The 13787-nt window shown below is 45.4% G+C and overlaps 1 protein-coding gene across 4 annotated transcripts in view; it reads left to right on the top strand.

Moving 5' to 3' along the window:
* Positions 1–301: 301 nt before the first annotated feature.
* The window catches only part of KMT5C (lysine methyltransferase 5C), a 23545-nt gene continuing 10059 nt past the window's right edge, over positions 302–13787 (top strand). For 3 of the 4 annotated variants that reach the window (XR_006416461.1, XM_044448095.1, XM_044448098.1), the window contains exons 1-4: positions 302–372; positions 3480–3595; positions 5992–6138; positions 6992–7157. Coding sequence is in view for 3 of the 4 variants with exons in the window: in XM_044448095.1 (XP_044304030.1) it covers positions 6029–6138; positions 6992–7157 (276 nt within the window). In the remaining variant the exon portion in view is untranslated. Of the gene's footprint in view, positions 373–3456; positions 3596–5991; positions 6139–6991; positions 7158–13787 lie in introns of those variants that run through there. The other variant, XM_044448097.1, reaches the window with a different exon arrangement.

Here is a 13787-nt window from a genome sequence, read left to right as displayed (position 1 = left end):
TAGGCTGAGGGCCGTCCCTGTCCAACGTGAGAGTGGGGAGGAAAATTGCCAAGAAGTCCCTCTCCCACCCAGTAGCAGAGCGAGACCAATTTCGAGTGGCGTTTCCCTCCGAGCCAATCAGCCCCGAGCCTACGGGTGTGAGGAGGAGGGGGCGCCCGTCTCCGCTTCGGGGGCACAATGGAGGCACAACGGGGAGAAGGCGGGCCTGCTGGTGATTGACGGGCGAGCGTGCCCAACGGCACGTTGCGAGAACAGGGCCGGGAAGTGACAGGCTTTCAAAGGGGCAAATAGCGCGGGGAGCAGGGCGGGCGCGTGGCGCGAGGCGGGTGCAGCAAGAGCGGCGAGTAAGAGTCGGTGCGCTCGGTCTGGCAGGTCTGTGGAAGAAAGAGGACGTGGGGAGGGAAGTGGCGCTCGGGAGGGAAAGTCCGTTGGGGGGGGGGGCGCCGCGCGGGCGGGGCGGGGCGCGCGCGCATGGAGCGGGCGGGGGGTCGCGTCGGACTTGGAAGGGCTGCGCGCGCGGGGTCCTGCGAGGTGAGAGGCGGGCGAGGGAGCGCCTGTGAGGGGGGCATGGAGGGGTCTCGCCGGCGTGCGAGGGGGAAGGAGCCGCGCGCGGCCGGGGGCGCCGGGCGGAGCGGAAGGGGCTTCGCCTCGCTCCAGCCCTCGCGCCTGGGCGCAGCTTCTTCCTCCAGAGGCCAGCGGGACCCCCGTTCCCTCCATCCCGGACAGTCCCCGCATGAAGCGCCTCCTTGAACAACCTCTAAAGATTCCCCCCTCCCCCAACTCCCTCCCTTGCCATGAATCTTTGTCCCCTTAAGTACCAAGGGGGTACCCCCTTTCCTCCCCCACACCTCCCCCTCTTTCATAGCAATTCAGTTCACACTGAGGGAAGCTCCCCCTTTCTATTTTGCATGCCCCCCTTGCAGTTTTCAGCATTGCACGTGCGCCCCTTTCCTTTTGCAGCACATTTAGGATATTTCACATGTCTTCCTTTCTCTCATAACCAGTATGGGCAAAGTGGTAAAGAAGCTGAATGCCTCTCCTGCATTCCTCGGACAGCCTCCATTGGGAGTCTTCTTCCCAGCAATTAACCCCCCCCCCCCACATTGTGGTGAAGTAACTGCTTTATATGTAGAAGGTCACAAGTTTAATCTCTGACATCTCTAGTTTAAAGAATTTTATGTAGCACATTGGTAAAAAAAAAAAAAATCCCCTGCCTGAGTGGTGCCTTTGATCAGACTAAATACTAGGTGAAATTGACAAATATTGTTGGTTCACACAGATCCATAGCTCAACATGGTTTATTTAAACCATGGTAACAGCAGCATGTATGGGATACATGTGGCTGTCATTTTGCTTATCCAACCACCTGCTTGGAGGTTGTCATGCTATGCAGATCTGGTGTTTTCTGGGCTGGTTAAACAACCCTTGAATAACTCTAGACCAGACTATGGATTATATGAGGGTTATGTAACCATACATAACCCATGCTTACCAGGCTCATGAGACATGGCAGCTCCTAAGTGGAAGCTGGATATTCAGAGTGATGCTCTTGAGTCAAATAATCACAGGTTCAAGTCCATCACAAAATACGGCAGCTTTCCATCTGTAATGTGTCAGTCTTTTTCTAGTCAAGATCAGAATAAATAATACTGGTGGTGCTGATGAAGTGCTTGCCCATGTAAGTATTACCCACAGCATACCACTGTGTGAGACATTGCCATTCATGGCAGCCTATGGGCAAGCCAGGGTTAATGACCTTAAATGGGTGAAAAGCTCTTGTGCTAATTCTACAAATTAATTGACATGCATTTGTGTGATTGGTTGTGTGCTGAATTTTACATGACCCATTAGCTACTATTGCTTCTGTTTTGGTCTTCGGTCTTGCCCTTGAAAGACAGGATGAAAGCAAGGAGAGAAATGTGGGAGGAGGAAAGGGGATGAAGTCCTCAGTACACTGGTGATGGTGGGACGTTATTATGAGGAAGTCCAGTGTGGGAAGCTGTTTGAAGGACTGTTCTGTACAAGGCACCTGCTTCCTCGCTTATTTGGACCTTTAATGATTTCTTAACATTGCTTATTATTTATGCAGCTCTTTGGCATTTGTCAGATTGTTATTTTTACTTCCTGCCCCTCTTTAAGGAATTTAAGGGGGCATAAGGAATCATTTCCCCCCTCCTACAACGCTCTATAAAGTAGTTTAGGCTTGAGATATGTTGACGTGCCCAATCTCATCCAGTGAACTTAAAGAAAGAGCTGAAATTTGAATTTGGGTCTTCTCTGCTTGAAGTTAGACCTCACTCATCTTGTTTCAGCACTATCATATGGATAAGAAGGTTGCCAATTCAGTACATTGAAACAACCTGCACCTGGTAAGGCTAATTATGCTCCTGAGGTGACTTGTGACTGAAACTCACTGGGAGGGAAAGTATGCTACCATGGTTTATCTGTGAGTGTGGGAATTCAGTTGTACCTATATCTTGTACATTTCATAAACAAACTGGTACACTGGAATTTATCAGGACAGACAGGCTATCTTTGAACACAGCTGCAAATAACAGACCAGCACAAATCATCCTTAGGTGGTGGGAAGCAGGCACTGATATCTGTTCCATTACCCACTTTTATAAAAGCATATTAAGAATCAAATAGCTTGCATAAGGATGTAATTGAAATTATGCTGCCACCCTGAATGGGCAAGTTTCCCATAATATTGTCTCAGGGAAGCTAACTTACATTCTGTGCTGGTGCTGGGAAATGGGACAGGAAAAAGGTGGGAAACAAACTGAAAATTTATGTTTGCCTATTGTGACTTTCTACAAGACAAAAACTAAGGAATTCTGGCTCAGGTATGGTGAGCATGAATTTGCATGTAAATACTCTTCTCTTGTGTCCTAGCCAGTTGTAAATGACATTCCTGGTCCCTAAAGAGCTTTCCAGACAAAGTCAACAAAGAGCTGTGGCAACTTAACAAATTTATTGTGGCATAAGCTTTTGTGAACGCTTTTGTTGAATTAGAGGGTGTTCACTAAAGCTTAAGCCATAATTTTATTAGGTGCCATAATTCTGCAACAGTCTTCATATGGTTATTCCACTGGAAGCCGTAGACAAAGATTTGTTTAAAACATTACAGCATTTTGGGTGGAGGTAGATTTTCTCTTTGGATATTCTCACAAAGAAGAAGAAAAGTCTTAGCTTATTCAGGTAGGTGGTTGTAATTTGTATGTGGGCTGTTTCCTATATGACTTGTTGAACAAATCTTGGCAACCAGAAATCCTTTGTTCTAAATCAATTTCATGAATTTGCATGCATATTATCAGTGGTTGAATAAGCCAAACTGATTGACCCTGAACTAAGCTTGCTCTCTTTCCTTGTCAAGCAGCAAGCTGGGCGCTGTTTACAGTGAGTCAAGTTATGAAGAGTGACATGTGGCAATTTTAAGATACTTTGTGACCCTGTATCTGATCTTTTGTTGCATCCAGGCCCCAACCTGCCTTCTTGGCTTACTTCCTGAAGGGTGATAGATCACAGCAGCTGACTTTTATATTACCTCTACTCAGTATCCTGAAGCAGCCATGCCACTGCATCAGCTTTTCAGGCAAGTCACTTAAAGTAAGGCTTTTGGTTAGCCTGTCTTTACTTGCTGCGCTGCAGCTTCTTAGAAGTTACAACCAGCCATCTTTGTTCAATCAGTTTTGATTTTGTGTCCCGCTTATCTAAAGAATTATGTTTATTGATCTGGTATCAATCCAGAATGAGAACGTATAAAGCTCATTGTTCTTATTTCACATTATAGTCTTGGTCTCAACCAAGCTATGGCATGGGTTTATGTTTACCCTTTGCAGGCAAGGACTAGAAACCTTTTTCAGCACAATGACCGAATTACAAAATGTGGAATGTTATCAGGGGTCACATTCTCTTTGGGAATGGGGCTATAGATAAAATGTACAGGGCTAACTATGATTATTACTATTTTAAACCTACTCAGAAATAAGGAGGATAAGGCATAGTGTGTTTTTTTTTCAGAGGTAGGAAGGACGGAATTACTTAGCAGCACTTTCGTATAGCTTGCCAAATATTAAGCCTCTGTGACTGTACTCACAGGTCAGCAGGGCTCTCACCTACAGAGTAAACACTTTGCATTTAATAGCACTGTATCTCCAATCAGAGATAACAGCACAAAAACCCTTGCAAACTGGATGGGGGAACCCTGTGGGCCAAAGGTTCCCCACTCCTTTTAGGGAGTGAATACAGAGACTGGTGGCTTGGTACTTGATTCAGATCCCTCCCTGATAATACTAAGAGTTATTTGGGTCCTGTTAATTCGGGTAATGGCAGTTACTGATTTGTCCAGTCATTTTAGGGTGGACTGTTCCATGGTAAACCTGGGACAGACAGACTTGTATTAATGTGTTTGTGTAGTAGCTCCTTATGGTGCCAAAATAAGGGATAGAGTGGTAGTCATGCGGGACAGTGTTCTTCATGTATCACCTGCTCAGATGCCGCCTGGAGCATTTTAGGGAACATTAGCCTGGCTTTGAAGAAACTTCTGGGAGCCAGAGCCTGACTTGGGTATGTGGGATAAAACGGCTCTTCTGATGATTTAAAATGGGGGAATGAATCAATTAGCAGACCTAGGGTTAGGACCAAAAACATCCCAATTTCTTATGTTAAGATTTATTGAAGGTGTTGCTAAGTTTTGTTCAGATTGAAGACGTGATTCTCAGGAAAATCAACGAAAGAGAGTTCTATTCTTAAATAAAGCAATGAGGTGTATTTCTGACTGTAGCGCATGAATGTTGTCTGGAGCAACATGTAGTCAGTCAGTAGTGGAATGACTGATGGTACTTTTCTGAGCTATGACCCAACCAGGAAGCTCACACTTACCTTTTTCCTACACAAGCAGTTGTTTCAAGAAAAGTATGTGTACTGTAGATGTGTCAGTTTTCATGGCTGGAAAATCCAGTGTGTCTGTAGATGTGAGCACTTGGTGCCGAGGATTCTAAGCAGGCTGGTCTATGCAGGGCTATTGCTGGAGATGGGGAGACCTCAGCATTAGGCCCTATGAATGTTCATTCCTTTTCCAGCCCTGTCTTTTGCTCTAATTCTTAAATGACCCTGCTGGAATCTGTCTTGGTAGCCTCAAGGTTTCCATGGTGCTGCTATACAGCCACCATGGAGTTCCCAGGAGAGAGCAGCAGCTGTAAGAGGGACTCCAGCCATCCAGTGTGGGACTGAATTTTAGGGATGGTGACTGATGGGATACATGGCAACAGTGGAAGGACTTAGCAAGGAGGGTAGAAACCACACTAATATAGAAACCATTGAATAGTCTGTCAGGCACATCCAGGCTCAGAAATGCACACCATGGAAACCACCTAGGACTGCTTGCTGTTATGTGTGAATCCAGCCCATGTATTGTCCTCTACTCTATGCAGTCCATCTCCTAGGAAACTTGCACAGTTGATATCCTTCTCTTACATCCTTTTTTTGCACTTCCTGAGAATGTGGATCTCCGTGATTTCGGATTTCAGAATTTTCATGGTACTTTTAATTGTGATATGATTTATGTAGTTATATTTAAGTTTTTGTCATGTTCAATATAAAGTCAATGCTTATAGAAGGGACTGTGTAGAAATAAAGCCTGTGGAAAATGCTTGGCTTGGAGTATTGAGAACAAATTTGGAGGTGAGGGGACAGATGAGTGATGGTATAGCAGCTAATGAATGGGAACCGCACTAGAGATACAGATGTTGTGGAAATTTTCAGCACATGGGAAAAAACCTGGACTGGGTGATGGGGAAGGTTTTCTCTAAGATCTTCATCTCTCTTTAGAATTCACAGGAAGGTTAAGTTAGAGTGAGTATGTGCATGAGCTCCAACTAAGTGGCTTCTTAAGATTCAGTACAGAGGCATTATTAGAAAAGTAGATGAACAGGTTGTATCCGATTTCCTTATTTGTGTGTCCTTAACTGTCCTGCTTCTCCCCTGCAGGTAGTAGGGCTGAGTACAGCATGGTTTTGGAAGGAAAATGGGTTCCACTCGGGTGACTGCAAAGGAGCTATGTGAGAATGATGACCTGGCTACAACACTAGTTCTTGACTCCTATCTTGGCTTTAAGACGCATAAAATGAACGTAAGGTGGGCAGTAGGATCTGAAAGACTCATAAAAATTACATTGCAACATGGGGTGCTGTGTTGCCTTCGCTGTGAGCAGTAGGAGGTTTTTTGGGATGTCCAGAAAGTGGTGTGGCAACTCCAGGTTTACTAAGAAGGAGATTATTTATTATTGCAATGATATCTAAAGCTAGCTAGACCTCCAAAACATTTTGCAACAGCCCCTTACACCACACCGTGGGGACCTCTGCAAGGTAGGATTCCAATCAGCTGGGTTCAGGTAGAAACAGTAGAATCTCCCTTGAAATCAGTCTGAACCAGAGCATAAAATAAGTGGCTAGCTTTTGTAGATCACAAACTTAAGGTATTCCACATATGCATACAGCATTCTATCCAATTTAAAGATATGGATACAAGAGTAATACTGTTTACACAGGTGCTAAGAAATAAAGAAATACAATGGATTAGTAAGGAGTATTCCTGTCTGGATGACCGAAGTTCCCTCACAAAGCAGAGGCTCATTACTGCCCTTTCCTGCAGAAATAATGGCTGATAAGGAACATTCAAGGCCGCAGATGTGCTGTGTGCGTGTTTCTTGAGCCATCTTGATATCAGAAAGGGAAGCTCCTTAGTGGTGTGAAAGCAGACTGTCAGGGTCAGGGAACACTGACTAAAGCTCTGCTGTACCATTGTAAGCAACTAGCCATAAATGGCAAGTGAAGCAAGCATTTTAAAGAGCTGGAGATCCAGGCCTGGCTTTTTAGGGTGCAGGCCTGTTACAGGCAGTACTCCTGGGATATTGGGGCATCATGAGCAGGGACCAAGTAAAGAGAACAGAGTGTTTCAAGACAGACCCTTCTCTCTTTCATTCCTGTAGCCCTCTCCCACCTATCAGAAGGAAGCACCATTTGCGGGAGGCGGTGGAAGCTTTCCGGAAGCGAAAGGACCTAGAAGCAGCCTATCAGTCCTTGATGCAGGGCGGATGGGCCTGCCACTACTTTGCGAATCGGAGCCGTCAGCAGGAGGCTGCCTTCAAGACTCATGTACAACTTTTGGTCTCTTGGTGGCTTGCGCAGTGGGTGGGAATGATGCCCAACCCTGGCAGGGCAGCTTCTGTAGTAATTTTTACTTCAAATCTATGAAGTTAACCAACAGTCTGTGTAATGTATTAATGATAACACTTAAACCCTGCAAGTATAAGTAACTGAAAAGTCTTTTAATTCAATGCCGCCTTTTTTTCTCCCCCAGATTAGATGTATGGAGCAAGTGCATATATGTTAAACATGCGCTTGCCCTGTTCATCTATACCCTGTGTGTGTGTGTCGTATTACAGTAGCCCTGTAAATAAATTAAGCCCTCAAAGTTGCTCCTGTGAAAAAGGGGATCCTCTTGCCTTTTACTCATAGGGGGACTTGGCAGAGGAGATACATAGAAGCTCAGCAAGCTGATGAAAAAGGTGTATTTTTGTGTTCCTCCACTGCTAGCTTACCATGTTTCTCAGCTAGGTGCACTGGAGGCAAAGGTCCTTCCTGCACTCCTAGCATAGACCTAAATAAGGTGGTGGTAAAGACATGGATCGCTCTGTTCCTTTATTATCAGCCCACCTGCTTCTCCTGTAGAATAAAAACAGTGGGCTGGTAGTAGAGAAAACCAGCTCTTCTGCTCTCTATCTGGGATATGTAAGAGGGAGCTTTGCCTTCCGGATGTCTTGTGTGACGATGCAGCTGCCTGCTGGAGGACCGACAGGGCATTCTGTGCTCCCAGGAGGAGCCATTTGGTTCTAACTAGGTGAGTGGTTAAAACACTGGGAGGCAGAGACCTCTCTTGGTCCCGAGGCTACATTTCCCCATTAGAACAAACTGAGCAGGGTCCTTCCCTGAAGCCCCTCCCAGGCCACAGAGAAATTACAGAGCAGAGTTTGGCTTAGTGAGGTAGCAAGGTTTTGTCTGCCGCCTCTGGGTGCTTGTATTTGTATAAGCAGAGCCTCCCCACCCTGCCCTCTGTATGGCAGCAGGACAAAAATATGTGTGAGAAATGCAATTGCCTCACATCTAGTTTGGCCCGTAATCCCCCTGCTCCAGTGGACTCTCTCCAGTATTTGCTTTGCCTGGCCATGATGTGCCCTCCCTTGCCAATCGCACAAAAGGCCCAGAGTGTTGTACCTATTGCAGTCTTATTATGTGTGTCTCTGCACGTCAACTAGAATTAAAATATAGCAATATGACACTTGAATTACATGTAGTGCTACCCATCTCCATCTACTTCAATTGGATATGTTGATGCAATTTTATAGTCCTCCTTCAATCATTTGTGGGCTTTCCTAGACAGCTGTGCTGCTTAGTGGTCTCAGCCTTCTCAAGAAGTAATGAATGTTCCCCTGTGGCTCTTATCTCTTTGTATTCATGGTGAGAAGCTCCTGAATGCTTCATGTTTCCAAGTCTGATGTATAGTGTCTGTGTGGGGATGTAACAGGAAGCCAGAACTCTGGCTCCTCCTGCAAGCAGGAGTGGTTAGACTATTCAGAAACAAATGCGAAAGCAAAAACTTTCCCTTGTGTCTGAGTCTCAGCTTGTCCCTTCCCTAACAAATCAGGATTATGAAACTGACTTTGAATTACGACTTCAGACTCTGGGCAACTGGGCAGTGTGCACCATTACAGTAATAAATGTTAAGCCAGAATTTTCAGCAGTTCTGGCTTATCTTTATGTGTGGACACTGTCATGGTAATTAAACCTTAAGATGTCTGCCCTTTAGTTTAACTGGTTTCATTCTGTCTCTGCTCAGGTTTAATTTTGGCTTCTGCATGTTTGTTGTAGGTTGGGCTCTGTTTTCCTTATCTCTTGCATCTCTGCTGGCTGAGGTGCCTTTTCCTTATGTTCCATGTGTGGACATGAACTTGGGCAAAATAATGTGCTCCATTCCTTTTTGCGCTTTCCTTTTAGTGGCCTTTCCATTGCCACCAGGTTAAAATCCTTTTTCCCTTCGGTTGCTTCCTCTGAACCAGCCTGCTAACTAACTTGTTTCTTAGGTCTGAAATATTCACTTGTAGATAGTGTGGAGGTTGGCTATTAAATGGGGGTGAATAAAAAAGGACTACAGTAAAAAGAAACCAAACCAAGTTTGGAAGTTTACTGGAAAAAAATGTTAATAGATTTTTTTTAAATCTTAGGATTCACACATATCATACAAACTGTATGAACAGCAGGGTAATGAAATAACCAGTGGTAAACACATTCAGCCAACCCAAATAGGAGCTGTCCCTATTTTCTTCAGGTCCATTACCAGCAAGATCTCATTCTTATGGCTTCAGCATTCTCAATAGACAATAGAAAAACCATGCTGGATCAGACTCATGTTCCATCTAGTCTAGTATTCCATTCATATGGTGGCAGCCAGTTGCTCACTGAATCACTCAAGCAGGATGGTGCAAGACCTTTGTCTGTCCAAGCTCCTCCTCCACTGGTGTACGCAGGCATGCCATGTCTGGTGAAGGAGGTAGCCCATAGCCAATAATGCTAGTAGCCACAGATAGTCTCCACTATCCATTAGCCTGGCCAATTCCTTTTTAAAGCCTTCTGTATTTGTCCATCACTACTACCTGTGGCAGAGTATTCCACAATTTAGCTTTATCTTGTGTGAAGAAGTACATGTTTTTGTCTGTCCTAAATCTTCTCCCAGTCAGCTTCAAAAGATGACCCTGGGGCTGAGTGTTGTGGGAAAGGGAGAAAAATGTCTCTCCATTTTTTCCACTCCTTGCATAATTTAGCATAATGTAGACTTCTAGCATGTCTCCTCTTACCATTTTTCTAAGCTGAACAATTCCCAGCTTCTGTAGCTGATCCTCATAGGAGAAATACTCCAACCACTTGACAATTTTTGTTGCCCTTTTCTATATTTTTTTCCAGTTTAGTAATGTCCTTATTCAGGTGAGATGACCAGAACTGAACACAATACTCTTTAAGTGCAGTCACAACCCAAATTTGTATGAAGGGAGTAATATTTTCTATTCCATTCCTACTTATGCCTAGCTTGGAGCTTGTCTGTTTTACAGTGGCTGTGTGCTGGCCTGAAATTTTCATCAAGCTGCCCTCTACTACTCAAAGATCCCTTTTTGCTGTGTTGCTGCTAGTTCTGATCTCTTCACCCTGTACTTTGAATTGGGATATTTTACCCCAACATGCAATACTTTAGACCTGCTTATACTGCACTGTATTTGCCATTTAGATGCCCATTCCCCCAGCTTGCTGAGAGTTTCTTACAATTGGAGTTTCTTACAATCCTTTATGGTTTTGACCATTCTAAATCGCTTTGTGTCATCAGCAAACTTGCCCACTTCACTACTTACTTCTAATTCCAGACCATTAATGAATAGGTTGAAAAGAATTGGTGACATCTCTCCACTGGGAGAAATCGTCATTTCTTCCCACCCTCTGTCTTCTGTTCTTTAACCAGTTAGTGATCTGTTATTTAACAGGCTAGTAAAGGATTTACCCTTTTATCCGGTGACTGTTTAGTTTTCTCAGAAGTCTTTGTTGAGGGACTTTGCCAAAAGCCTTTTGTGAGACAAAACTTCCCCTTGCTGAAGCTATCCTGAGTTTATCTCATCAGGGATTGTCTGTCTATATCAGTGGTGGTGAACCTATGGCATGTGTGCCACAGCAGGCATGCAGAGCCCTATCTGTCAGCACACGAGCCAAGTCACCCCTGCATTGCCCGGGCAGCCGAGCATCGGATAGCAGCCATGGGCATGCTTGGAACGGGGAAGCCATGCTAGATGATGACGTCACAAGCTGCAACTCATTTGCCACAACTCGTCCAAGCTTTCGCATGGCTGGTCAATGTGCTGCCAAGATATTCTCTCGCTCTCGCTCTCTCTCTCTCTCTCTCTCTCTCTCTCTCTCTCTCTCTCACACACACACACACACACACACACACACTAGCTTGCACTGGCTGTGAGTTGCCATTTCTAAACTAAATCCTCAGTTTTCAGGTTTTATTGCAGTGTGGGTTGCGGGTTGCAGTTTGGGCACTTGGTCTCTAAAAGGTTCACCATCACTGGGTTAAGGTTTAAAAAAGGAGGTGTCCTGGCATGGATTTGATGGTTGGAGTGTGTTTAGGATGGGCAGAAATGTTGAGCTGTGCAGAAAAAGCCACTCAAGGAAGGCTTCTTTGAAATCGCCCTCTTTTGAATAGAACTTTAGCCCTGTATTAGGGTTAGGGGTGTGCACCAGGGTAGGGTTAGGGTTAGCAAAACGAGGTGTCCTGGCACGGTTTTGATGGTTGGAGTGTGTTTAGGATGGGCAGAAATGTTGGGCTGTGCAGAAAAAGCCACTCAAGGAAGGCTTCTTCAAAATCGCCCTCTTTTCAGTGGAACTTTAGCCCTGTATTAGGGTTAGGGGTGTGCACCAGGGTAGGGTTAGGGTTAGAAAAACGAGGTGTCCTGGCACGGTTTTGATGGTTGGAATGTGTTGAGAATGGGCAGAAATGTTGAGCTGTGCAGAAAAAGCCACTCAAGGAAGGCTTCTTCAAAATCGCCCTCTTTTCAATGGAACTTTAGCCCTGTATTAGGGTTAGGGGTGTGCGCCAGGGTAGGGTTAGGGTTAGCAAAACGAGGTGCCCTGGCATGGATTTGATGGTTGGAGTGTGTTTAGAATGGGAAGAAATGTTGAGCTGTGCAGAAAAAGCCACTCAAGGAAGTCTTCTTCAAAATCGCCCACTTTTCAATGGAACTTTAGCCCTGTATTAGGGTTAGGGGTGTGCACCAGGGTAGGGTTAGGGTTAGCAAAACGAGGTGCCCTGGCATGGTTTTGATGGTTGGAGTGTGTTTAGGATGGGCAGAAATGTTGGGCTGTGCAGAAAAAGCCACTCAAGGAAGTCTTCTTCAAAATCGCCCTCTTTTCAATGGAACTTTAGCCCTGTATGAGGATTAGGGGTGTGCACCAGGGTAGGGTTAGGGTTAGCAAAACGAGGTGCCCTGGCATGGTTTTGATGGTTGGAGTGTGTTTAGGATGGGCAGAAATGTTGGGCTGTGCAGAAAAAGCCACTCAAGGAAGGCTTCTTCAAAATCGCCCTCTTTTCAATGGAACTTTAGCCCTGTATTAGGGCTAGGGGTGTGCACCAGGGTAGGGTTAGGGTTAGCAAAACGAGGTGCCCTGGCATGGTTTTGATGGTTGGAGTGTGTTTAGAATGGGCAGAAATGTTGAGCTGTGCAGAAAAAGCCACTCAAGGAAGGCTTCTTCAAAATCGCCCTCTTTTCAATGGAACTTTAGCCCTGTATTAGGGTTAGGGGTGTGCACCAGGGTAGGGTTAGGGTTAGCAAAAGGAGGTGTCCTGGCATGGTTTTGATGGCTGGAGTGTGTTTAGGATGGGCAGAAATGTTGAGCTGTGCAGAAAAAGCCACTCAAGGAAGGCTTCTTCAAAATCGCCCTCTTTTCAATGGAACTTTAGCCCTGTATTAGGGTTAGGGGTGTGCACCAGGGTAGGGTTAGGGTTAGCAAAACGAGGTGCCCTGGCATGGTTTTGATGGTTGGAGTGTGTTTAGAATGGGAAGAAATGTTGAGCTGCGTAGAAAAAGCCACTCGATGAAGGCTTCTTCAAAATCGCCCTCTCTTCAATGGAACTTTAGCCCTGTATTAGGGTTAGGGGTGTGCACCAGGGTAGGGTTAGGGTTAGAAAAACGAGGTGTCCTGGCACGGTTTTGATGGTTGGAGTGTGTTTAGAATGGGAAGAAATGTTGAGCTGTGCAGAAAAAGCCACTCAAGGAAATCTTCTTCAACATCGCTCACTTTTCAATGGAACTTTAGCCCTGTATTAGGGTTAGGGGTGTGCGCCGGGGTAGGGTTAGGGTTAGCAAAACGAGGTGTCCTGGCATGGTTTTGATGGTTGGAGTGTGTTTAGGATGGGCAGAAATGTTGAGCTGTGCAGAAAAAGCCACTCAAGGAGGGCTTCTTCAAAATCGCCCACTTTTCAAGGGAACTTTAGCCCTGTATTAGAGTTAGGGGTGTGCACCAGGGCAGGATTAGGGTTAGCAAAATGAGGTGTCCTGGCATGGTTTTGATGGTTGGAGTGTGGTTAGAATGGGCAGAAATGTTGAGCTGTGCAGAAAAAGCCACTCAAGGAAGGCTTCTTCAAAATCGCCCACTTTTCAATGGAACTTTAGCCCTGTATTAGGGTTAGGGGTGTGCACCAGGGTAGGGTTAGGGTTAGAAAAACGAGGTGTCCTGGCACGGTTTTGATGGTTGGAATGTGTTTAGAATGGGCAGAAATGTTGAGCTGTGCAGAAAAACCCACTCAAGGAAGGCTTCTTCAAAATCGCCCTCTTTTCAATGGAACTTTAGCCCTGTATTAGGGTTAGGGGTGTGCGCCAGGGTAGGGTTACAGTTAGCAAAACGAGGTGCCCTGGCATGGATTTGATGGTTGGAGTGTGTTTAGAATGGGCAGAAATGTTGAGCTGTGCAGAAAAAGCCACTCAAGGAAGGCTTCTTCAAAATCGGCTTCTTTTCAATGGAACTTTAGCCCTGTATTAGGGTTAGGGGTGTGCACCAGGGTAGGGTTAGGGTTAGCAAAACGAGGTGTCCTGGCATGGTTTTGATGGTTGGAGTGTGGTTAGAATGGGCAGAAATGTTGAGCTGTGCAGAAAAAGCCACTCAAGGAAGTCTTCTTCAAAATCGCCC

The sequence above is a fragment of the Varanus komodoensis genome, unplaced genomic scaffold, assembly GCF_004798865.1.
Source record: "Varanus komodoensis strain SLA01 unplaced genomic scaffold, ASM479886v1 scaffold53, whole genome shotgun sequence".
In the NCBI taxonomy this organism is placed as follows: Eukaryota; Metazoa; Chordata; class Lepidosauria; order Squamata; family Varanidae; genus Varanus; species Varanus komodoensis.
The sequence above is the reverse complement of the archived record's forward strand: the minus strand, read 5'-3'. Positions and strand labels throughout refer to the sequence as shown.